Genomic DNA, 27,057 nt, shown 5'->3' with positions numbered 1-27,057 from the left:
GATGAAGACCCATGCCAGTGCACTCCAGCATGGGTGACAGAGCAAGACTCTGTCTCAAATAAATAAATAAATAATAATAATAATAATAATAATAATAATGAATGAAGAAAATTACTTTAAAGTTTAGATTTTACTCTTTGGTAGGAGTGGGTTGAACTGGCACAGTTCTCTGCTGGACGAGTGTCATATTCAGATTCACATCTATGTCAGACGCATTGAACTTCACATTTCACACATATAAGCTCATTCAATCATGAGATCAATCCTACGAGGAAAGTGCTGTTACTATTTTATGGACAAGAAGATGAGGGTCATAGAAGTGATTTGCTTGACCAAACAATCTAGAAATATCAGAGCTGGGATTTGAACTCAGGCCTATGAAACACTCCTTTCACACTAGATTTACCTCTGAAACAGTTTTGCCCCAGGAATAAGTGCCATCTTCAGGTCTGCCTCCATTTAGATAAATCCACACTCTTTTTGTGTTGGGCTGCTTATACAGGCTGCTCAGCTTGACTGCTTTAGGTTTAGTTGCAATTGGAAAATTTCTTTTGGATTCCATTGCTTGGATTTCAGAAACGTGTGCCTGTCAAGAAAAACCCAGAGAATGTTGTGTTTAGAGAACTGTCTGTATAGTGTTTGTGAAGAATGTGATAAAATCCAGAAATATCTTGTAATTAATAAATTATATGGAAAAAATTTTAGGAAGTAACTATTAAGTACATTAGCCTCTCTTGTCACTGACGCTAGTAAATTCCCCTTGCTTCAATGAAATACTAAAGGCAAGAGCAATCATTAGAATAATAATAATAAGGCAGTCATTTTGGCAAAGCACTTAACTTTCATTTATAATATGAAGAAATTAAGAGAGAAGTATTTTTGGACTTTTGCATGATGTTTCCCCTACTGAGAGATTTCTCTGCATCTAACAAATGAGTTTTTTATTAGAATCACATCATTTCCTCTAACCAAGAAATGCATACAAGAGTATACGTGAATGTTGTTTCAGTCCTTACTTACTGTCTTTTAAAATACAGCAGCCACCCTTATACTTTGCCAGATCCCTGCCAGGCAGCTTTTTATTCTACCTCAAGCATGTCCTAGTTCAATGCTTTGCATTCATTCCCTGGTCAGTGATTTATCCTTCTTAGCTTGGCACGAAGTCATATTTCTAGGGATGTCAATTCCTTTTGTTCTAGTAACCTTGACTTGGGCACATGCTTAAGATTTAGACTGAACGCATTTCACGAATTTGAGAAATCTTATTAAATAGGAATGTGTCATTTTGATGAAAAACTTCACAAAGCAAAAAAGTTTTCCCTGGTCTCTCTCCCTGGTCCTCTCTCAACAGCTGACCTTTATCTTTTCGACTTTTTTATGTCTGGCAATCCTGACTGATTAACCAATTGGACTGAAACCACTTTTTTAATTCTTCACTTGTGAATGTCTCCGTTGCAATTAGTATTTTGCTCCTTGCTCTTTTTACATATTGAGACATGCCCTTAGGAGTAATGAGCAATGAAGCCAGAAGGCTCAACTTGACTACAATTATTACAATTACCTTTGTACATATCCATTGGGCCTTTTTCTCTTTTTTGCTAAGGTCATAATTTCTGGTCTCCATTCAAACAAAACAGACCCTCATATGAGCTGGCTGTCTTTTAGACAGCTACTCTTCAAATGCCAACTCAATGCTTGGCATATGCTTATATGGTCATAACTGATCAGATGCTGAGAATATATTAACAGTATCATTTTAAAATTCGATATTGTACTTTTAAATACTCATAAAAAGGGCAGTGTCTTTAATGTCCAGAATCCCAAAGAACATACCTCTGTATGTCTTATAAGTTCCATGAGTTTAATTTCCTCTTGAGTCTGTTCAGTCCAGCCTCCTTCAACCACCACAGGCTGCACAGGGCTTTTAGTAGGAACCATAGTGGCTGGCTGACATGCCGCTACTCGCCGCCCTGAGGAAACAAGTCCTAGAAATTTTGTTTCTGATGATAGGCTTTCAGATTTCAAATAAATTGATTTGGCTTTCTATGTATAAATCATTCCACACAGGAGCATAGGCTAAAATACTGAAGTATCATAAAAGCAAAGATGCCTAAGGTAATAATATCTAACAATACCTCTTCATATGGGAGCGTCAGACTTTAAATAGCCAGGATTCACATATGTACTCTACAGATAGAAGAGGAAGATAACATGCTGATTTCCACACTGGCCCCAGCCTCGCATCCATGATATCGTTCAGCGGTAATTTAGTCAAATAGAATTCATGACCTTGTATAGCCCCTATCATCCTTCTAGTATTGGAACATATGTTTTGTTCTCTTTACTAATAATAAGCCTTTCCCCCACAATTAGCTTAGCAGCCTGGGGATTAAGTATTTCTAAAATAATATTAACCCAAGAGACAGGAATCTTTTTTTCTATCTAATAATACCCTGCGAGCACGATTAGTTTCTGACACTTCTGCTGTGCCCTTTATGCTGTTAGGAAGTTGTAGTAAGAGAAAATATTTATTGGAATACTGTATTCTAAAGAATCACAGGCATAATTTAATAAGTGTGGTGATTCCAATTTATGTGTTCTTTCTACTAGATCACTTAAAATAGTTATAAAACAGGTTTAAAAAGTCACACTTATGAAATTGTTTTCTTTTTGTGTTGAAGATATAATCAGTCCGCATTTCATATTGATCTCTAAACTTATTAAGTAAAAATAATGCTTTCTCTTGTATCTTCTTTCCAAAAACCTATATTGAACAACAGCCATGGGTAAGGCATTGTGTTGGATAATGCAAGCACAAACATGTTGGAGAATGAGTTCCTGCCTCAAGTTTGGTTGGGAAGGCAGACATCAAGGAAATAATTACACCAATAGTGGATTGTAGTTGGGCTGCACCAGGAAAGCACAAGAGCTATAACAGCTCCTAACAGGAGTTGCTAACCTAGTCTGAGGCACCACAGAAGGCTTCTTAGAGAGAGTAACTTAGGTTCATAAAACAATGGAATTACTAAAATGAAATTGAGTCTTAATTTTGTTGTCAACATAATTTTAATGTGAAGATTTTCAGACCATGACTCAAACAAAACTGAAAATAATCTGGTACTTATAGAGTATAAAGCACTTGTGCTCTTCTAGCTCAAGTTTATGGAAAGAGATGCAGCATAAAAATAAATGGCAACAGTGACTTTTCAGGGAAACCAGAATACTATGTCCCTAATAAGGATTCATTTACAATTTATGGATGTGAGAAAACATAATTGAATCAATCAGTCAGTGAGTTACAGTGACAATGCCATTAAGCAATGCACTTTTGAGAAGACCATGGTGGCACCTCACAAATACATAACACAAATTTATACTAAATTTAGTTTTTAGCCAACTCTATTTATAGAATGCAGATAACATTAATTTATGGCCCATACATTTTTATAAATGACATTTCAACAAATATTTTATTTAGAATGCATTTTGAACAATACAATTTTGTTCATCTACAGAGAGTTCAGCAAGTTTATCATTTATACTGTTGAGAACTAGGGATTGAGTATAGAAAACAGGAAAAAACATGCATTTTTTGTCAACTTGCTTCTAATGGTCTTAAGGAAATGAATGCATTTGTGCTATAATTTTCATGAAGAGACAATGTCATCACAAAAGATTTTAGTTTGGGGAAAAGTTTTTATGATAAACTTATATTTACATAGGTATGAATAACATAAATTGAAACCATGTAGTAATGTATTGAATGAATTATTTTGTATTTTCTTATTACATTTTCCCGTATATCCTATTTTATTTCACATGAGATCAGGGGATAGTAATTATAATCGCTAACTATTCATGAGACATGCCTCTTCCCTAGTCCTATTGTTTCATTTTGAGGATGGAGCCCCACTGATACTGCAGATTATTTTTCTGATTGGAAATTGGGGAAAATAAGCTGGGGATTCTTGGCCCATTGTTTCTCTTAGAAACTAGAGAACACAAGTGCTTTGCTGTTCTTTCATGGGATGAGTCTTGCCCAGACAGCTCTCCCCATTCCCTGTCTTATTGGGAGGCCCACCCTCATTCAGAATCACCTGTGTCTGCAAGGGTAAGCCCACCCAATCTAGGGTTTCAGTTAGCAGACTTATTTCACTTTCGCACTAAATTAAATGCTCCAACATTGCCTTTATATGTAACATTGATAATTTAGCTTGATCTGCCATTCCTGAGTTTTATTTATTTATCAGTTTTATAAAACCCCAAGTGGGTAAATGAGTTGCCTTTTCAGGAATCCTTACACCAATATTTATTGAGTATTTATTATATACTAACCATGTAGTAAAGATTCGACATTTGTTACTTAATCATGAAAACCCAACAAAGTAATTACTAGTATTATGATTAATATTAGCAATGTTCATGCTTACCAATGAAATGTAAAATCAGCTTAGCACAGTGTTTTGCACATAGCATATGCTCAATAAATGCTTGTTGCAATTACCAATGGCTATGATGACATAGAATAGCTGATTTAGCAACTATTCATACCTCCTGTCTTAGCCAACCCTGAGGAAGCTCACAATCTTATAGGCCTTGCAGTTAACTAAGACTTGTTCTTATTTATCCTCATAATCTCACCAGCTAGAAAAAGGCCTTCATGAGGGTAAATGTTTTATAAGCATGTGTTGAATTTATATTTAATAGCAGAAAACATACCACTTTGTCAATAGAGACAAGATTTACGTTAGCATTAAATTCTAAGAGAAATCACATCAATGGATCCCTCCAGAATGGACATCACTGACAAAATACAGAGTTTTAAACAGTGGTATTGTAGATGACGACAAATTAACTTAAAATTTTTAAAATACTTGGCTGGGCGCGGTTGCTCACGCTTGTAATCCCAGCACTTTGGGAGGCCGAGGTGGGCGGATCATGAGGTCAGGAGATGGAGACCATCCTGGCTAACATGGTGAAACCCCGTCTCTACGAAAAATACAAAAAAGTTAGCCGGGCGTGGTGGCGGGTGCCTGTAGTCCCAGCTACTCGGGAGGCTGAGGCAGGAGAATGGCGTGAACCTGGGAAGCGGAGCTTGCAGTGAGCTGTGATGGTGCCACTGCACTCTAACCTGGGCGACAGAGCGAGACTTCATCTCAAAAAAATAAATAAATAAATAAAAAATAAAAACTGAAGACAATATAAAATCAGAATTTAATAAAGGCAGCTATACCAGGTGCTATTTTCAGCATTGAAGTTGATGCAGGAATAGAGCTTAGGAAACTCCCTGCAGCGAATGGTTGCAATTCCATTTATTCTTTAAATCAGTCATTCTACAACTATTCAGAGAACAAATGAGAAGGGTATAGAATGTATAATCTAACATAGGAAAGACTGTCACATAAACAGGTAATTATAATAATGTGATGAAGACTATTGGAGGGAAGTTCAGAGTGTGATAAACCACATTACCCTAGGCTTGGAATGCTGAGGAAGGCTTATGGGAAGAAGTAACAAGTAACCTTAAAAACACAGAATGAGTAGGAGCAGCCTAAGAGGACAGCAGAGGGAAAACTTTGAGGTAGAGGGAACTAAAATGTGCCAAAGCTCAAAGTTAAGAGAGTGCATGGTATGTCTGGGGAGCTAAAAGAAAGTTAAAATGTATGAAATGTAGTGGGCAAGAAGAAATAGGAGCTTACAGAGAACAAGATTATAAAGGGCCATGCTAAGGAGTTTCAAGGATTTGTCCTAAAGATAATAGGAAACCTTGCAAGATTTTGTGCCTGGAGTATCATAATACCTTTGCATTTTTGCATGATAACTTCAACTTCAGAATGTCACCATGATTTATAGAATGGATACCATTGTCAAGACAGAAGCAGGGAGATCAGTTAGAAAACTGTTCCAATGGTCCAAGGAATATATAGATGATAGTAGCTTGAACTTGGATAATGATATATAGACTGAGAGAGTGACATTCATTTGAGATCAACTTAACAGATTCAAAGTAACAAGGCTTACTGAATATTTGTTTGGGGAAGGTGAGAGAGAGGGAGATGCCAAGAGTGACTTCCAGGTTTTTGAGGAGGAACACCTGGGTAGATGGTAGTAGAACCCACTACTAGTTGAAACAAAGGAGGCATTGGTGTTGGCGTAATATGACAGTTGTGGTTTTGGACATGTCCATGGAACATTCAAGTGAAAATGTCTAATAGTAGGAGTGGTAGAAGTTAGTAGTAGTAATTATTTTCACTTACACCCAATTCTTCTTTTGGTAACAACCGGTAATAGCCATTTCAAACTACAGTGCAGTCTAATGCAGTTAGGACTAGTTCTGCCATTTAGTGAAGCAAGATTCATATGCTTTTAACACAAGACAGCATCAGGAGTTGAAATTCTGATGTGGCAATTACTGAGTTTGAAATGTGTTCCTTCCTAGACTCAAGTCCATAGTACACTGTTTCTCCCCAAAGTACCATTTGTATCTCAAGTCCTGGGAATAGTATAAGGTCAGAAAACTAAGATTCTGTGTTAAAGAGAATAGAAGGAGGAGACCAATAATTGATCACTTGGACTGTGATTAGCATGTCTCATGCTGTGTAAAAAGGAGTCATTTTAAGTTACTGACACTGACTTCTGAAGATTTTAGTACTTCCTCATTCAGACTACTTAAAAAAAAAAAAAAAAAAAAATTCTTCCCTAGCAATACCCAAGGAATGACAGCAAGGTTTGTTTAAAGATTAATTCCAAAGCCCACAGAATGTCTGTTGAGGGATTATTTCAAAACAATGGGGTAGTTTCTCTTGCCCAGGTACTTTCCTAATTTTTAAAACATATGCAGAAGTCATTTGGTATTTCATTTTAATATAAAATTTACAGATATAAAATCAGACCAAAAATATATTATTAGGTTTTAGACTTTGCTCAAATGATTTATGTAAGACAATATTTATATAATGTTCCTTAGTTAAACACTTGGTATCTAATGGTAGAAAATAACCATTAGCAATTTGAGGTTACATTTTGAATTAAATATGGTTATGCTTGGTATAGTTCATACTGACCTTTTAACTGTCTCATTTTGTGTCTCATGGTATCTAGATCAGCCAAAATTCTGTCCTTTTTCAGCCAGTTCTGTTTCTGTAATTTTTCTGCTTTCTGCAAAGCTAGAATAATACAAATACAAGATATTTTATCAACAGTAATTTATCACACACACCAATAATTTATAAAGAACTTTCTGCTCAAAGAAATAGATTCAATTAGAAACAAGTAATTAAAAGGTAAGGGTCATTAAAAGAAACCTCATTTGAAAGATGACAGGGCTTAAGGCATTTCTTTATGGAATGGAGGGGTAAAAAAAAGAAGAGGAACGATGCTGTTTTATTATATAGATTTACCATATGCAATAGCCATATTTCATTTTCCACTTCCACAAACTATTTGGAGGTGATGAAAGCCTGGCTTGGAACCATTCATTTTTTAAACATCCACCTACTGCCTAAAGGGTGCAGTTCTTAAAAATGAAAATGTGCAGACAGGTCGTCCTCAGTGTGAATTAAACTCATTTGTTATTTTCTAATGTATACCATTACTCTCAGTCTTATAGACCAAGGATCTCTTTATCAACTAAATTAGACATTTTTCCACGCAGAATACTCCATTCCAGTAAGAAAAAAACAGGCAAATGTGCAAATATGAGAGTATAGCTATCCTTGTGCACATATTAGTTGATGAACCTTCTGTTCTTTGTGCAAATTTGATGTTATTATGTTGATATTATACCCATTTAATTCATTTTCTTATGATGGCATAAAATGTATTTCTCTCTCCCTTCATATACTTGCTTGAAAGAAAGCAAAAACAAAAAACTTACCATTTGGAGGTAGAAATGGTTCACCAGAAGATACCCAGATGGCAATAGGATTTCTGAGGATGAGGGTAAGCAAAGACTTATCTATACCATCCAAACTATCAGATGTCACAGATTTTGGAAATAATCTGTTTTTCACTTTCATTCTTAGATTTCCTGGTGGAAAAATGACACATTTATCATTGTTCAATGAATAATGAATAAATTTGCTTTCTGAATTTGTTTATTCAAAATATTTTATTATTCATTAATAACTTAATTTGATTTAAACAGGCAATGCCAAAATCAGAGATTAATGCATAAATTTGGTCAGAAACTTCATATACAACAACAAAAAAAACCTAATAAGATTGTAAATATGTTTTAATTTCTTTCTTACACATCACCTAGTTCTGAAAGAAATTTGAGGTGGCTTACCAAAATACCTACTCCAAAATGGAAAAAATAGAGATAAAAAATCAAGCACAAGGGAAAGGAGTATAGGAATAGACTAAAGCCAGGGATAAAGTACCTTAGTGTTCTTATATTTTAAATGAATAATAATATCTCATTCTGCTGTTTCTTTTTTTAAAAGAACAAAGTAATATGCTTAGAAGAAATAGTGTTTGGCCTGTTTACTCTGATAAGCATCAAATAGATGTTAGATATTATTTTACTGTTAAACTGAAATAAATACCCTGTTTTTACTTGCTAGAGATAAAGCAAAATTTTGACTCTGAGTTTCCTAATGGCCAAAGCAAAGAGAAAAACACAATTTCCAGCTTCATATGGCCCACATATAGTGAGAAATTCCATAGAGAATGCACTTTTCCTGGTTCTGAGATCTGAGAAAAATTCATTTAAGGGTCCTCATAAAGAGGCTATTTGTGATATAGCTAACAGTACCCTGCAAAAGAAAATTAATATATATTGAGAACTTATTATATACTGGGTATTTTATTAAGGCCTTTACATATATCATCTCATGTGATTCTAAAAATGATACTCTAAGACTCTGAGTTAGGGCTTATTATCAGTCTTCTTTTACAGATATGGTAACTGAGCTTTAGTGACATAGCTGGGTAGTGGCGGAGTAAGGATTAGAATCCAGGCCATCTGCCAATGAAGGCTGTGCTCTTAACCACTGCCTGCATAGTAAGCACCATGTTGAATTCTGACAAACAGCTGTTTCTTTAAAGTTCCTTAATGCAAACTGATGGCATAACACCAAGCCACAGTTCCATCAAGGGGGCAGTCTACTGATGGCCTTGCCTGATTTAAGCATACCCTTTAGAATACAGGGAGGAAGAGATGGAATCAAAAGAATGCCCTTTTGATAGTCCTACATTAATAATATTACTGCAACCAGGCTTTTAATAAGAATTTAAAGAATAGCGTTTTAAATTATAATTTTGTAAAACCTGAAGTTCAGATATTCTATATGCCAAATAAAGGCAGAAATATATGCTTCAGCAATCAGCTAGGCATTAAATGTTCACATAATTATTTCTTAAAACTCATTTGAAGACGAAATAAGTAATATCCTATACACAAAAGTGATAAGTAATTTCACTGAATGTTTGGTAAATATCAACCAGGCACTGTTCTAAGTATATATGTGCATGTGTATATATAAATACACATATGAATATATATTAATATTTATGCAGACCAAATGAATATATTAATGATGATCAAATGAATACAGATATTGAATATATATATATACACATATATATATGTGTTCAAGTGAAAATATATAGATATATTTGCTATGGTTTGAATGTGTGCTTTCCAAAATTCTGGTGTTAAAAATTAATGGTCAGTGTGATGATATTAAGAGAGATAGAGACTTTAAGAGGTGATTAGATCATAAGGGCTTCTCTTCTTGTGAATAGAATTAAGACCTTTATAAAAGAGGCTTCGCACAGTGCTGGGCTCTTTTGCCCTTTCTGCTTTCCATTGTGTGAGGACAAAACATTATTCCCCTCTGGAGAATGTAACCTCGCCAGACAACCAGATCTACCAATGTCTTGCTCTTAGACTTTGCAGCCTCCCAAATTGTGAGAAATACAGTTCTGTTCTTTATAAATTAACCAGCCTGTGGTATTCTGTTACAGCAACACTAATGGACTAAGACAATGTTATCTATGTAATGAAGACATATTAAATAAATATATATATATATATATATATATATATATATATCTCCATGAAGTAATTGACTATTTTACAAATAGTAAAATATGTAAATTTTATGTAAGAAACTTAAAATAGTAAAATATAGTTTAAAATGTATCCTAACATTATAAATAAGAAAATTGGAATACAAGAGTAGTTAAACAACTTACGCAAGGCCATTGAGCTAGCAAGTGACAAAGCTGGGATTTGAACCCTGGTATTCTGGCTCCAAAACCGAAGTTCTTAACTTCTAAATTATGCCTCTCAATACAACCGTGGAAATCTCATACTGAGAAAACTACTGAATCACTACTACCAAGACTTGCTTTTTTTTAGCAGACTGTTGTTTGGGACACACACAGTCACTGCCCTCAAACTGCAAATAGTCTAATAAGACACACACAGCTATTAACAGACCGTTATCATGCAATATGCCCCAAAATACAATAGATGGACATTGACTGGAGCTTCTGGGAGATAGTAAAGAGTGGAGAAGACAGAGACTGGGAAGGGGAGTTGAATGAGGGTAGAAACACAGAGAGATAGAGAGGACACCTTCCCTTCTAATAGTAGCAAGAGATTTCCATTGATCCAGCCCCCATTTCTCAAGTGGTTTCCAGTTGGTTTTGGTTCTGAGTAAGAACAAAAAATGATTATGTTCCATAAAGTAGCTGAACTGTCAAACATATTTTATTAATTATATGTAATTTATTTATTGTTTCAGTGCTAAAATCAAAATTTGCATTAAGTTTTAATTTTTCTTATAATTCTGCAAGGTAAAAACAACATGAGAATTTCATTGACACTCTTTGGGTCACAAAAGTACCTTCCTATGATTTTGAAATTCTGAAAAAAGTGACTAAATGAAATAATCATGTTTAACAATTTTATGATCAAGCATAAATAGAATTAGCTAAATGCTGTAGATTGTAGCCAACCTTCCATACTTTCAACAATTATCTGTTCTTTTCCAACAGGAGCTGCATCTTGCTTTTGTTTCTCAGAGTCTCTCTGGAGAAAGGATTCATCTAGAGCCCATAAAACCAAATCACGCAAGGTAAAGATTGGGGTTCCATCTTTGGTATATACTTTGGAGGCTGCTCGGGCAAGCCCGAGTTTTTCCGTGCATTCTGTAAGAAGCTAGATAACACAGGCAGTAAGGATCTGACAGGCAAAAGTGATAGGGTTGGGAATAATCATTAAAAGCTTGTCATTCTAAAAATCTGAAAAAAAAAAAATCGAATTTGAGAAAATAGAAAGCTGAATTACTACTGATGTTGATCTTTGAATCAGAGATTATTTTCCATATTAGATTGTCCTACCTAATTTCACAACAGTAGTCCAATCCAGCTGTAAATTTCCTAGCTCCAAAAATTTAACATGGCAGCTGACATATATTAATACATTTTAGCATCAGAGTATCTTCTAAGAAATGTTCAACTTAAAAATCCACTTTTAAATTTGTTGCTTTATAAGTTATACAACTGTTGTAATACTTCATACTGATAAACCGCTTCAAAATAAATAAGTAGTTAACCTTCAGACCAAGAACTGACAGGTATTATTGCCTGCATTGTGCAGATGGAAAAACAGGATGAAAGATTAAAATTTTTGCCCAAGACCATAAAAGCCAGCTGTGGATCCCTGGGTGAATCTTGGAGTTGCTAACTTCTGTATTTTGCTTAGTCTATTGAATGACAATATCTTAATTTAAAAATATATTTTCAACCAAAGAGGTGAGGGAATAGATACGTGTGCTTGCAAGGAAGTCTGCAGGGTAACTCCATATCATATCAAACATCACTTGTAAAATACATTGTTAAAGGCATTGGCCAGAGTGAATATTCAAGATAATCACCAAGTAGTGCAAGGACAAAGCTGGGTTTGGGCCTTCTAGCTTCTCCTCTCTTCCTATGACTATGAGGAGCAGCCCCCAAGGCAGACCACCTAGTTGCTCCTAACATAGCCCCTGCTTCCCCAATTTGAAAATAAAACAAAACATCCTATCAACAAATACATGCCCAGATACTCCAGATGGTGAATGAGGTGGCATCTATTGGATGATTCAGATGACATACAACTTGAAGCTGGCATGAGAAACAAGGCAGAAAAAGGCATTCCGTCTATCATAAGAAGGAAGAAAATCTAGTAGCTTTGTTTTCCTCTTTCTTACAGATCTCTACTCTAGAGCCAATCTAAAAACTGAATTCTGGGTTTCTAAGTCTGTATCCACTGACATACAATGAAATAAAATGTCTTTCAGTAAACAGAGATCTTGATCTCATCAGCTTTAACTGGTGAATCTGGCCAGGGACATCTATCACTCAATCCCACTGCTTTTTCTTGTCAGAAGAATTGCCATTATCATTACCTCTGAAGATACAAACAGCATTTAAGTGATAGCCACTTACCATGGGGAATGTTCCAGCCACAATTAACTTCCCATTACGATATCCATCCCCATTTTTGTATGCAATTATTTTCACTGCCTTCTGGTGTGTGGCTGCCATGCCACTGTGAGATGCAGCTTGCGTGCAGGTCTTCATCCGTAAAGACAATAGACGTGCTTGGTAATAACTTAGAGTTTTTTCAGCCTCGTCACACGACAAATCAACCTAATTATTTTTTAAAATAAATTGTACATTTACTCAAACTCTTGTTTTAGTTTGCTACACTTCAGCCTCTTAATAAATGTGTGTATGTGTGTGTGGTGTCTACATTTTGCAATGCTCTCTTCGTGTGTTAGAGATATTGAATACTAGAGTTGGAAGGATGTTGGATCCAAATTCTTCAGTTCCCTCCCAGGCCTGTCACTGAGTCACTAGGTGACTTTGGGCATCTGGCTTGTGTTTTTGGCATTCTCTTGTTTTTGTTTGTTTGTTTATTTGTTTTTTTGCTTTCTCTCTGCAATGGCCAGAGAGAGCCTGGATTAAAGTAATCATACACGAACATGACAGATAGCCTCTGAATTTTTAACTTTAGGATGATTCTACCATATGGTGGAAGATGTTGATGAATGAGGAGGGGAATGGTTGTAGCTTTAACCACATGGTAGTAAGGGTGGTGAACACCACTCTTCTGCTTTCCCTTTTCATCCCAAACTAGGATGCTGCCCTGAGGGCAAAGTTCTGTCTGAAATTCTGTAGCATTGGGGATTCTTTCCAACCAACTTCTTACCACCTCCTTAACATTATCCTACTATCTTCAAAGCAAACCAGATGCTTTCAGGTTTCCCAGAGGACTGACTTCCTTTCTCCTTCAAAGCTATTGCTTCTGTTGATGTTTTCTGTAACCGGTTTTTTGTAACCCCAGTGCGTATCAGCATTAGGGAAGGGAGGAGGGTGATCTGGGGATGCGGTGAGCAAGCCCTGAAGAGCACACCAGGCTGGAAGATATTCCACCTTTTAGGAATCGCTCCTTTTTATTCAGGCATGTAAGTTCCCTTAGTTTTTACTTCTGTAGTTAGAGGAACGTGGCAGAGTTTTTTTGTTTTTTTTTCTCCATGAACTCTAAATACTATTAGACATGGATGTATGAATTCAGGCACCCCAAACTGAACAGTCATTAACAACAACATGTCCAATTCCCCCTGAAATGTTCCATACTAGTAAAAAGAAGTTTTTTTCCTGTGGATATAGGCAAAAAGCTGTTCCATGAAGTAAAGATTTGCGGTTACTTCCTCACCTAAAAGCAACACTGTGAACAGTGAAATATGTCAGTAAATGATTAAAGCTGCAGAAGTGCCCAATTAACTTCAAAGAGTCTATTGAACTATTAATAGACAATGCATTTTAAATTACAATGGGGAAAAGGAAATCAATGCAGGTAGAATGGTAAAGGTGCATCTGAGGAAGATGAATTGAATGAGTGGAGATGAACTTGAGTGCAAGGCAGATAATGAATGCATCAAAGTTTGCAAATTGTTGCCATACATGCATTAGCAGAGCTCAGATCATTACATACCTCAGCCACACTGATGACCTTGAATGGCCGTTGTAAGAAGGGCTTCTGAGTCTTGGTGCCTGAAATACAGAGGAATGGAACCCCTGGAAGCAATTGTTTCAATCCCTTCTCTGTTCTCATGGATTGTCCACAAGCCAAGCAGAGCATAGTTTTTCTCTTTCCATCAGGTGAGAGATAATAGTATCCCTAAAATGGGAGACAAACATGGCTTTATATAGGAGCATCTAAATTGTTATAGCATTGCTGTAGAACATTTTACAGTATAAATATAGCACTTTTAACATCCCAAAATGCTAAATTTAGCCAAAATGCTAAATTTAAAAATGTAAAGTATTTCCAAATTCTGTAATGACAATTCAACACCAATGAATATAAACTGTGTGCAAAATCAGCTTCTTGGAGGAATGGCCAGCTCCAGATTTGGGGCAAGAAATATACAAGACAATGAAGGGATATCTTGTGTCCTGAAAGAGAAGAAGCCATCATCATGTCCAAAAGACACAGGAGCCAACATGAAGGAGCCTCCACTGCCCCAAAATGGGACAATTAGGGAGCAACAGAAAGAACCATAACTGAAACATTTTGAAAATGTTTAAATATATAAAATCCTATGAGTTTTAATGATGCTAACAATATAAATAAAAACAAATAAACCCCAAGCAAATAAAAACAAAACTGCAACTCATCGGAGACTGTTGGAAGTAAACTGGCATCAATTTAAAACTCTACAAACTGGCCACTAGAAATTGGGGCAGATTATTTGTAAAGATGGCCACAATAAAACCATCCTACTCTTATTTGCATGCCCTTTTAAAATGTGACATTTTGGTCCACCAATCACGAAGTAGAATCTCTTTCTCCTTTTCTTCTTTCCTTGAATCTGAGAAAGGCCATGTTACTTGCTTTGGCCAACATAGCACTAACAAATGTGATGCAAGCAGATGCGTAAGAAGTGCTTGCACATTGGAGCTTATTCTGTTTTGGCTGCCATTGGAAGCCCGAGACCACAATGTGAACAAACTTGAGCTAGCCTGCTCGAGAAGCCATGTAGTTGAAGAACCAGTGTTCCCAGCTAACAGCCTGCCAACCACCAGATGGGTGAGGGACGCCATCTTTGACCATCCCATCCCCATAAAAACATCCAACTACCAAAGAACCACCAGATGACTGTAGCCACATTAGTGACCTGGGACAAGACCAGCAGAACTGCCCAGCTGACCTCAGCTCAAATCGCTGGCTCACAAAGCAAGAAATGTTTTTTTTTTTTGTTTAAGCCACTAAATTTTCAGGGGTTTTGTTACACTGCAATAGATAAGTGAGATCAATAGAAAGAATTAGGTGTTCATCCTACATTCCCTTACAACCATATTTTTGAGTAGTCAGATATTGAATTGATGAGCTAAAGTCCTTCCTTCTGTTAAAAGTTTAGTTAATCAATGTAGGAAAAAAATGATAGAATTAGACAAAATTGACCCTTTTGAAACAAGAGGGCAACATCAAGTGAAATGTCACTGGGGAATTTTTAAACATGAAATCAGGTTGTAAACACCTGAACCCACTCATAACTATCATGACTAAAAATGGAAAACCCACACATTGCCTAAGTGAGTGATACACAGGAAACGTGGGAAAACCTGTGAAGATTCTGGCCAAAAAAAAAATGTTAAACATAAATCTAGTTACAACTATAGGACTCAATTTCATTTACAGAAATTATGGGGGATGGGGAAACAAGTCAAAGGATGCCACAAAGAAGAAAGTAAACAAATCCCATTAAGGGGCATTCAGTATGAAAATGGAGCCAGACTATGCCACTGAGTGTCACATGGAGACCTTATTTGAATCTTGACACAAACCAACAAACCATAAAAAAAAATTTTAGGGCAACCTGGGAAATTTGATTAAGGATAGAATATTAGATGACCAAGGAATTATTGTTAATCTTGTTAGCTGTGAGAATGGCATGATGAGTGTAAGTCAGAAAATGTCCAAAATTTTTAGAAGTATGTGCTTAATATGGAGGTGAAATAATATAATGTCTGGGGTTGGCAAACATGGCAAAACCTAGATAATAGTTAAATACTAATGATGGATAAATGAAGACTTATTGTCCTAGTCTCTCTACTTTGAAATATGTATGAAAATTTCCATAATAAAAATTTTAAGTATGTTAGATTAATATAAACTACCTAATTTGTTTTTTTCTCACAATTTTCCTTCATTCTTTCCTACTAGAATCAGAGTCTAAGTGATTTCACTCAAAAATCAGCATTCAACTTGTATGATCATAAAGTTTTCTAGGGAAAAAATTTTTCTTGTTTTATTAAATTACTCTCTTTTACCCTATTTTTTCTCTTATCTTTGAGAGGAAGGAACCACTTACTGGTTGATCAATGTTTTCCTCTTTAATCACAGATGATGTACAGACACCAGCGTAATTTGCTGATGTAATTTCCTTATCCAAGGCAGTGCTATGAAAGGCCACAAGTGCTTTTATATCTTTCATGTAATGCCACTTTTGATTGGCAGCTCCATTGTTGTATGGCTTATATTTCTGAAAAAAGAGGCAAAATATTGAGTCAAGTGAGTTCATGAGAAGGTTATAGTAGTGTTGTTTTTCATTGCATAAATCCAGAAAGTGCAGAGAATTACTCATAATCCCACCATGCAGTAACAACTACTACTCTTGAAATTTTAGTGATTAGAGATGAAATCTTTTTATCTTTATAAATACACATTATTTGATTTAAAAAATAGAATCATAAAATGCATACAATTTGGTAACTGCAATTTTTTTTTCTTAACAATATTCCCTGAACCTTTTTCTAACATCTTGCAAAAATATATACCATTTCACTGTAGGGATATTTACTAATCTTCAATAGTTAAACATGTGGGTTCTTTCTCAAAATTTCTCTAAAATAAACAAATAGTGTAAATAAATATTTGGGAAATCCATGATAATTTTTAGGACGAATTTCTAGAAGTAGAGTTGCTGATAAAAAAATCATTTTAAAGATTATATCAAAATGCCTTCTAGAGAAATTATTTTGCTTTGCACTTATGCCAATAATATACTAAATGACCCATTTTCCTTACATTCTTGCCAAAAAATGGGCAATATTTCCAAAACATGAATATAATAAATGAAAAAAAGTACCTTGTTGCTATTTTAATTTACATTTCATTGATTATCAAAGAGGTTTATTTCTTAAGTACATTCAGTTAAACATGTAATAGAAACAATATATTTATTCTAATTGTGAAAGTTGGCTCAAGTACAAGTAAAGAAATAGTTTCAATTGAACAGAACTTAAACCAGTAGACTAGTCCTAATTAAATATATCATAACACCTCAAGGAACTTTTGTAATTAATAACATCTACTTTACCAAGCGAGAGCTTAATAGCAAAGAAGAAAATAAACGAGTCCCAAGAATTGATTTAATGGGTCAGACAATAAAGCCTCCCTCAGAGGTCTGAAAAACCAAAGACTATATTTTCAAGGGACAGAAAAGGGTCTAATAGCATTAACCTGCCATGCCTCATTTTTATTATTTTACATGAACTTTAGTATTTTCTCACAAACCAGTTGTTTCAATAAATACAACACTAGCAACAAAAAATTCTTGAAAGGTAATCCAAATTACCTTGGGGTCAAATTATTTCTTACGAAATGGTAACCTTGGGAGAAACCACCCATATCTATAATTTTACGAAAATAATTAAGGGACTAAAATTGTATGTGTATGGAGTTGTATCTCACTGTGGTCTGTACTGAAGAGGCACCTGACAGAGAAGAACGTATTGTTATATGTACTGTATCTCCTAGAATAACTTTTTAGTCCATATTTATCACCAGGATAGAAGACTTAATTAAGCGTTGGTATTTGTCCAGATTGCTATGTCTCAATTTTGGATTCAGGGCCTGCAAAACAAGTTGCCTCATTGCTATTAAAAACACAGAATAAAACAAATGTTATTTGGAGGCAATCTATTCTGTTCAACAAGAGGATGGAAAATACTGCGGAGGACACAGAAAGTAAAGGCAAAGCAGGAATGCTTCTACACTTTCTCCCTTACTAGCAAGGAAAAACACATACTCCTTTAGGAGTGGTTTTGGTTATAAGCATGTGAGAATGACAGAAAAATATGAAGAAAAAAAAAAAAGATCTTCCTAGGTCTTTTCCAAAACTCAAATAAAGCCAGACTTCTCTGGAGTCTCCATAAATTGTCTGGCTGCTATAAGCATTTGCAACAGTGAATGAAAAGAGAATTTCAAATGGGTCGTTTGGTAGAATTAACATTGATGATCTTGCATCCTTCGGGAAGACCTCCTTGACTAGGTTCTTTCTCTCCAGCTGCCAAGGCCTTTAGAAACGGGGGCCTTGCATATGTTCCTGATGAACAAATTTAGGTGCATCTAATAGCCATCCACCTGCCTGCAGCCACCACTGAGACCATAAGCTTCATGAATACTGTTGGGACAATTTCTCATGCTTGCCATTGGGTTTGATTTCAGTAACTAGCATAGTGCCTGACATGCAGCAAGCCCACAATCACCATCTGTTGGACTAAACTAAATTAAGAGGTACATGAACATATTCAATTTAAAATCTAGGCAGACTATTGTAAATATTTTAACAACATTCAAATAGGATCCTAAGACAGTTTTCTTTTCCACTACAAGGAAGCATAAAGCTTTACTTAAATTTAATTAAAAGGCCATGACTAATCTTTAGCCATACATATCTTACCTGAACAATAACTGGATAGCCACAAACTTCATTTCCAGTCTTGGTCATAGACACTGCCAGCACAAGGTCAGGGTTACTCACCAGGTGAAAGGTCCTTGGGAAAACAGGATTAGCCACATTACAAAGTAGCATGACCAGATTAGATCTCCCTCTGTGCCACTTAGCACTGTGTTGCCTCTCAGCTCCATGCATGCTCTGTAATAATGAATGTGAATCCTTTAAGAATTTCTCCCCCACAGTAAGTGTGAGGTTAAGCTTTCTCAGTAGAGAGTGCTGGAAGAAGACTGCAGGATGAAGGGGCTCTCTGGCTCTTTCTGGCTGTGGCAGGGGGTCAGCAGTTGGGAGTAAGAATACCCAGTGATGTTCTGCCAGGTGCCCAGGATGCAGGTCTCCCGGCACCTTCATAGCCTGGGCTTGCCTATTGTTCCTTTGCTCAGTGCCCGCCTGACATGGACACCACATGCCTCAGGCCTCCTAGTGTACCAGCACCCCATTCCCTCTGCATGCTGGTGTGCCCAGCAACTGACTGCACCCCCCTATATGTTCCGGAGTATTATGTCCTGCTCACTCAGTGTTATGGTTTGAATGCCCTTCCAAAACTCATGTTGAAACTTAATTCCCAATGTGCAGTATTAAGAAGTGGAGTCTTTAAGAGGTGATTGGATAAAGAGGGGTCTGCCTGGATTAATCCATAGATGAAAGGGTTAATGGATTAATAGGTCATAATGGGAGTGAAACTAGTGGGTTTATAAGAAAAGGAATGTGACACCATGTTCTGTGCTGTGTGATGCCCTGTGCTGTATGATGAGCTGTGCCATCTCAGGGCTCTAGAGAGTCCCCAGCAGCAAGAAAGCTCTCACCTGATGCACCCCTCAACGTTGGAATTTCCAACCTCCAGAACTGTAAGAAATAAATTTCATTTCTTACAAATTACCCAGTTTCAGGTATTCTTTTTTTTTTCTTTCTTTCTTTCTTTTTTGAGAGGGAGTCTCACTCTGTCACCTGGGTTAGAGTGCAGTGTCACGATCTCAACTCACTGCAACCTCTACCTCTTGGGTTCAAGCGATTCTTCTACCTCAGCCTCCCAAGTAGCTGGTACTACAGGCATGTGCCACCACGCCCAGCTAATTTTTGTATTTTTAGTAGAGACGGGGTTTCACCATGTTGGCCAGGCTGGTCTCAAACTCCTGACCTCAGGTGATCCTCCCACCTCAGCCTCCCAAAGTGCGGGGATTACAGGCATGAGCCACCGTGCCCAGCCCAGTTTCAGGTATCCTGTTATAAGTAACAGAAAATAGACTAAGACACCCAGCCACCACAGACAAACTTTGGCCAGGCATGCCAGTAAAATTGCTCTGCAATTCAGTGAAATGGAACCATACCTTTTCTAATGAGTCCTGAACCCCAGCCTTGGGGAGGGGACCCCATTGCAAGTTTATCCTTTCTTGGGCAGTCTCTTTCAGCCATAGGGTGATATATATTATATACATATGTAATGTACATGGGTATATATACCCTGATTTACTGCCTGGGTAAAATATGGACGATAAAAAGACTGTGGTTAACATAAATGTAATTTTCCACTGAGTTCTACTACATAGTGTAACACACGGTTCTCTAGGTTTCACCAGCTTATCAAAACAAATGAGTTTTAAAAGCCATCCATCTACATGAAAGAGAACAATATGCTAAGGGAAGATGTGCAATAAAGCTCAGAATTACTGTTACTGTGCAAACACACTTCTGCCATGGGACATGTATAGTTCTGAATCATGCCCACACCTAATCAACAAGACTTCTGCAAAACCTCTCTTGTCCAAGTCTGTCTGGGTGTTCCTAGAGGGTGACTTGTGCTCATGAGCAAATCCTGTCCCATTGGGTCCCCGATGGTCCACCTCTTCTCTCTGGAATCTGACGTTTCCCATGAGGGATCAACCAATATCACCATGTCCCTTCCACTAACTGCCTCTCTTTTCCGTGGCTTGACATGAGGAGCTCCCAAGATGACAAAAGTATAGAATGTTCTGCAAAGTGGGAGGAGATGGAAAGAAACTGTCCTTCTCTTTTGTGTTACATATGGTTAGATTTTCCAAGGCAGTGCTACACATGACCCAACATCTCATAGAGTTTTAGACTGATTTATCTTTTCTGTTTTCCCTTAAAGACTTCTCCTTCTCCTTCTTTCTCCACAGCAGTCATAATGAAAGGAAGGAAGGAAGAAACAAAACAAAACAAAACAACACTGACAGACACTGAGTAAGATTCAGAACTAGTATTCTCTTCCAATGACCAAGTAATCCTGGGTCAAACTCATGCAATGGCTTTCTCTTGCCGCAGGGTTACATTCTCGTTCCCCATGCATGTCCACCCAAATTGATCAGCTATGCTCAAATTCCAATTTAGGTTTAAGCAGGGACCTCTACTGTAATACAGAAAACCGAGGCAGTAATATAAATTACTAAATACAGTGTAGAAATGAGGAAACACTAGGATGTTAGCTCCATAAGGGTAAAGATTTTTTCTCTGTTTTGTTCTTCGTAAAGCAACAGCTCCTAAAACACTGCCCTCAGTAACCCTTGGTAGCTGAATGAATGAATTCTGGTTCCATATGGCAAACCATTCATAGAAACAAAAGCCTGCTGTCCTACCTCCACATTGCAAAGGCAGCTTAGCCCAGGTGAATGGGGTAAAGAAACACTTTCACCAGGTCTGTCTACACAGTTGCTTTTCCCATCTTTTCTAACAACAGCCCAGCAAGTTCTTCTTGCTGGAGGCTTTGCTCATCTCAGTGAGCAGAGTAAGACCAGTTCCTCTCCTGCCCGCGTAGGGCCCGCTGCTGCCGCCTGCTGAAGCTTGTGCAACCTCCCTCAAAGTACTGATTCATAAGCCTTTTCATCGCAGACCTTTTGAGAAGCCAGGGAAAATCTCAGCTCTTTCCCAGAAAAAAATAAATTGCACAGATGCACAAACATACATTTTGTACACTATTTCAAGAGATTAAAGAGGTCGCTGGAGACCCACCATATCACACTAATGGTAGAATTTGAAGCAAACCAATCTAAAACACAGGGAATTGTTTTCTTTTTTGTTCATTAAAGAAATGTTCCATATGCACCAAAAAAAAAAAAAAAAAAAGAGAGAGAGAGAGAAATGTGTAATCAACCAGCATGGACCTAACAGCTATCAACATTTTGCCATTCTCATTTCATCCATTCCCCTCAAGTTTTAAAATTTTTTTTTATGATAGAATGTCTTACAACAAATCTAAGAGAGCTTTTAATTTTATCTGTAAATACTACAATATGTTTCCAACTTATCAGGGCTTTTTTTTTTAACATAACCATTGAACCATTATTGCACCCAACAAAATTAACAGGACTTCCTTAATGTCATCAGATAGCCAAGCTGTTTTATATTTCTCCTGATTATCTCAAAAATAACTTTTGTACAGTACTGTAGTTGGTTTAAATTTGGATCCAGGACCAGACATTGAATTAGGTTGATATATTTGCTAAGATAGGAATTAGTTTATACTGCGTGAGTGGAAATCACAAATTGGTTATTTTATGAAGGTGGAGGAGAGAGGGAAGGTGTGTGTTGGGGGAAGGATGGGGAGTAAGTTAATGAAAAGTATCAAAAAAATTGAAAATTGGGGACCTTTTAGAATTCTTATTTGATCTCTTCATTTCATAAAAATGACATTGATGAGAGTTTGGTCTTGAGTCCAATGGCCAGATAAAACTGTATACCCAGGAGATCAGAGTGAACATTCCTTCTCTGAATCTGATTGTGGATAAATTGTATATGGCTTACCTAGCATTTACATTTGATTTTATTCCCTTCCTCTTCTTTGGCTAGGATAAAGAATTATCAGCTAAGTTAAATAGAAGACCCAGAACTCTCAAATATAGTTCAGCTTGTTCTGTGGGGTCCATGCTAGACTTATTAGGATCCTATTCACCTTTTGATATATTAAACCCAAATATAATGGGATTACCTGCTGTCTTCCTGATGTATCCAGCGCTGATTACTACCATCAGATTTCTTCTCCACCAAAACCACCTCCATGCCTGACCGGAGACTGGGACCTTGAACCCCCAAGACTAGCTGAGGAGCAGCACAGCTTATAATCTGCCCATCTCTGTATTCGAACTGCTGATGGCAATGCTTGTGCAACTTACTATTCTTTGGTGAACAGCTGAGACAAAGAAACCTCCATTAGTGGCAGAAAAATGTCCCATGCACTTGATCCTGCACTTGATGTGCTGGGGATTATAAGTTCTGTTGGTGAGAGCTCCAATGTGAACCACGTGAACTTGCAATGACAGACCATAGCATTAGAATGACAGCAACGCTACTAGCACTGCACTTCTAAGCTGACACAAGAAGTAGAATTCTGAGCTTATTTTGTGACAGAAATAAATGTTTACCAGGAGAATATTTGAAAATTCATTAGCAAAGAGAAAAGAACTTCTTCAGTTGACAAGGTAATTTAAAGAGGAAAAAGTAAAAATAAAAATTAAGTAAGAGAACAGGGGCAGGGGCATGTAGAATCAAAACAGAGAAATAAGGGAATTCTGTTCAAACTATGATTGTTTCTATCCTCTGTCTACAGTATCCCTGGAAACAGAACACAATTCTCCAAGTTTTTAACTCACCTCTGACAATTCATAGCACATCATAAAATAATGATGAATTAATAATTTAAATGGCTCTCTTAAGGATCTTATAGTAAGCAGAATTAACATGTTACATATCACAACACATTGTCAATTAAATTAATCTATAAATATCTAATAAGCCCATACTATGTGCATGGCCTAGTGCTAAATGTTGAAGTGTCAAAAACATTTAATTCACATGTTCCAGTAACTGCTGTAATGTCAAGTAAATATCTAAAGATTATGAAATAATACAAAGTATTAGATTATGTGGCACATATACACCATGGAATACTATGCAGCCATAAAAAAGGATGAGTTTGCGTCCTTTGTAGGGACATGGATGCAGCTGGAAACCATCATTCTTAGCAAACTATCACAAGAAGAGAAAACCAAACACCGCATGTTCTCACTCACAGGTGGGAACTGAACAATGAGATCACTTGGACTCGGGAAGGGGAACATCACACAGTGGGGCCTATCATGGGGAGTGGGGAGGAGGGAGGGATTGCATTGGGGAGTTATACATGATATAAACGTTATGCACATGTACCCTAGAACTTAAAGTATAATAATAAAAAAAAAAATCAAAAAAAAAAAATAAGGAAGAAACTGCATTTTCTGAATTTCTTAAAAACATCAGGGCATCTTAAATGCTTATTCATAAGTTCACTCACACACTCATTCAACAAATATACAGGCTCTGTGCTAAGTTGTTAGGAGGCAAAGGTGGATAAGCATACTGTTTAATAGAAAAAAACACAAATGAGTAAGAGATTATACGCTGAGCAAAATAAACCAAAGAGTAAAGGACGTTCCCGCAAAATTTTGTAAATATTTTAATCAAAACCATAAGACAAAAATGTGCATGTTGATAGAAACAGCAGCTAAGAGCAGTGAAAACTCTTAGGAATATATGTGTCCCAAGGTGAGAAAACTAACACTAGACAGAAATCTTTAAGAGCATTCCTTTGCAACTTTTTACCTGTGTTTCTTCTGTGGTTCCACATTTTCAAAGAGCCCTTTTTCCATTTTCTTTGGAAGACTGTCATCCTCATCCAAGTCATGTGAAGTTTCCTGCCAGGCATACCTGAGAAGTGTGTGACAAGCCTTCATTCGAAGATGAGCTCTTGCGTGTGAATCTCTATCAGGGTTCAGAAGCAAACACAAATCTAAGAAATCTCATTTGTGCTCATAAAATTTTTTTCTGAGGTGTAGTCTGATCATATTCTGCAGGATGTTGGTGGATCTATAAATCTTATTTCCATAAGGGTGCCTGATATTTGAAATTCACATCTTACTAATACATCATTTAGATCTTTTAATATAAGGCTACAAATAAAATCCCTCAATCACATTTATCTTTGTCATGTTTACTCAGAAAAAAATGAGACCATGTATTGTATTTCAAAAATCATAAAGATTGACTACTCGGTAGTTTGAGAAATTCACAATGAACATGTAATGAGACTCCCTCTGTCTACCCCATAATTGGGTCATAATTCTGACTGGAACAGTACAGCCTAGATTACCCGGTTTTGTAAAATTTACTCATTAGACAAGGCTAAGAAATCTTAACTTTTCCAAGATTTCTCCACAGAGAAATCTAGAGAAACTCAAATAGCATCTGCACATATAAGCCAGCTTTTGACAGAGAATAATACACTAAACAGAGTAAATAGTCATAGTTTGAATAATTGAGTCAGCCTTCTGACTTCTTATTAAAATGAAGATATAAAGGGGATCAGTAGCTGCCATATAGATCTGTATATATAAAGTTCCAGGCCACTGTTGAGAGCAAATTTGCCTTCAGTGGGATCGTGATATGAGGACTGCTTGACTGAGGAAGGATAAATATACAGGCAAAGCAGCAAGCCTATTCCAGCACTCTAAATCTGCATACCTGTAAATAAAGTTCTGTGGGACAGACTGATCACCAAGGTGCGTGCGATAATTTGATGTAACTACAAGCATTATTAAATTACCAAAATCTTCAGGGACAATTCCTGTGCTAGCAGAGCTGATCGTACTCTTTTCAAATGTAATAGAAGTATTACATGTAGATTTGAAACTGGTGGGTAATGACTGCCTCATTCAGAACTGCAGGCAGCACAAGCGGCTTCGCAAGGCAAAACTCTCCTTTTACAGTTAAAAAACAACAGTGCCATCTTGTGTTAAAAATAAAAACCACAGCTTTCTCACCAATTCCGTTTCTTTGAGGAAAAGAGAGGGAAAAAAAGTTATTCTTAGCTTTAACAAAATTAGAAAGATGCAAACAAGATTCTTCACCCAAATCCAGAGGTTTAATTTTCTTACTCGGAATTTCTCTATCGGCTCTTGAACTTCCTGGCAAATAAGGTATAGTCAGGTCAGTTTTAGAACAGTCATTTTTCAGTCCATCTTGCTTTATTAATTGATTTGTTCATTCATAGAACAAATCATTCATTAGTTATTCACTCCTTTAATCAATATTTATTGAACATCTACAAGACAGGTAAGTTATTAGTGCTCATGGAGTTTACATTCTAGTGGGAAGAAGAGAGATTAAATAGACAAGTAAATGAATAAACAAGATAAATGCCATACATTGAATAAAATAGGATATTGTAATGGAAATTGACTGGGATGGGGTAAGGTTTACTTTAGCAATGGAGTCAAAGAAGGCTTCTCTGAGAGGTGATGTTTGAATTGAGACATAGGCAATAGGAAGGAGCCAGTCACGTGAGGATCTAGAGGGAAAGCATTCCAAGCAGAGAAAAGAACAAATGAAAAGGCGATGAAGCAAGATTATGGTTAGCTCATTTGAAGAACAGAAAGACAGTGGTGTGACAGGCAGTGAGTGAGGGGATGGTAGTTCTAGACGAGGCTTAAGAGGTAGGCAGGTACCTGTGATTCAGTGAGGAAATGAGAAAGTTTGCCCCACTCTCTATGTTCCAAAAGTCTTTTTCTCCTGCAAAGCACAAAAATGGTAGGCAAGTGCTACCAGAATTTATTTTCCATTTTTCTTATTGTTTGTGCCAGACACCTTTATGATAAAAAAGCAATCAAGAAGGATCCTTCTAGACTGATGTTCTAGCTGCTGGCTTTATGCATGTCCTTCCTTAAATCATCCCATTTTTCAAATATGCAAAAACCTCCAAACAAGCACATTTAAGAAAGTCTGGGAAAAATCTTACAGTGACTTCCTAATGTAAGATGATTTAGGATGATTTCAGGATTGTGTCATCAAAAATGGTTCAAATGACTAGTGACAGCCTGGAAAATAGATAACCCAGGGTATTAAAAAATATTTCAAATAGTTTAAGAGCTGCCAAGTAGAAGAGGAATAGGGCATAATACAGAGAAACACATGGAATAATAAGATGGAGATGTTCTAAACAATTACTTAAATGTTAGAATGGGCCTCCTTGAAAACAGTGATCTCTCTGTTATTAGGAGTATTCAAGAAGAGGCTTCAGCAAAAGAGCCTGCTTGGAATATGCAGGAGATGCCTGCATTGTACTCTGAGAGAACCCAATCACTTTTAACCTCAAGGACCCCAGGCCTTCATGAAATCTCTGATTCAGAACAATGAGAATCTTTGCTCTCAAAAATGTTTTTCTTTTCTCTTACTTTCTGTTTATTTTTTTTCCAAGTGCAGACTA

The 27,057-nt window shown here is 36.6% G+C and overlaps 1 protein-coding gene across 1 annotated transcript in view; it reads right to left on the bottom strand.

Moving 5' to 3' along the window:
- The window catches only part of LOC117080319 (doublecortin domain-containing protein 1), a 70,083-nt gene that overhangs the window by 29,446 nt on the left and 13,580 nt on the right, over positions 1 to 27,057 (bottom strand). The window contains exons 5-15 of the mRNA XM_033205293.1: positions 24,399 to 24,557; positions 22,750 to 22,950; positions 18,753 to 18,846; positions 16,380 to 16,550; positions 13,997 to 14,182; positions 12,445 to 12,648; positions 10,981 to 11,173; positions 7,877 to 8,029; positions 7,065 to 7,166; positions 1,834 to 1,970; positions 407 to 586 (exon numbers count right to left, since the gene is read on the bottom strand). Of these exons, the coding sequence (XP_033061184.1) occupies positions 407 to 586; positions 1,834 to 1,970; positions 7,065 to 7,166; positions 7,877 to 8,029; positions 10,981 to 11,173; positions 12,445 to 12,648; positions 13,997 to 14,182; positions 16,380 to 16,550; positions 18,753 to 18,846; positions 22,750 to 22,950; positions 24,399 to 24,557 (1,780 nt within the window). The remainder of the gene's footprint in view (positions 1 to 406; positions 587 to 1,833; positions 1,971 to 7,064; positions 7,167 to 7,876; positions 8,030 to 10,980; positions 11,174 to 12,444; positions 12,649 to 13,996; positions 14,183 to 16,379; positions 16,551 to 18,752; positions 18,847 to 22,749; positions 22,951 to 24,398; positions 24,558 to 27,057) is intronic.

Source organism: Trachypithecus francoisi, unplaced genomic scaffold (assembly GCF_009764315.1).
Source record: "Trachypithecus francoisi isolate TF-2019V2 unplaced genomic scaffold, Tfra_2.0 Lachesis_group8, whole genome shotgun sequence".
NCBI classification, from domain to species: Eukaryota; Metazoa; Chordata; class Mammalia; order Primates; family Cercopithecidae; genus Trachypithecus; species Trachypithecus francoisi.
Note: the sequence above shows the minus strand (reverse complement) of the source record. Positions and strands in the feature narration are given on the sequence as shown.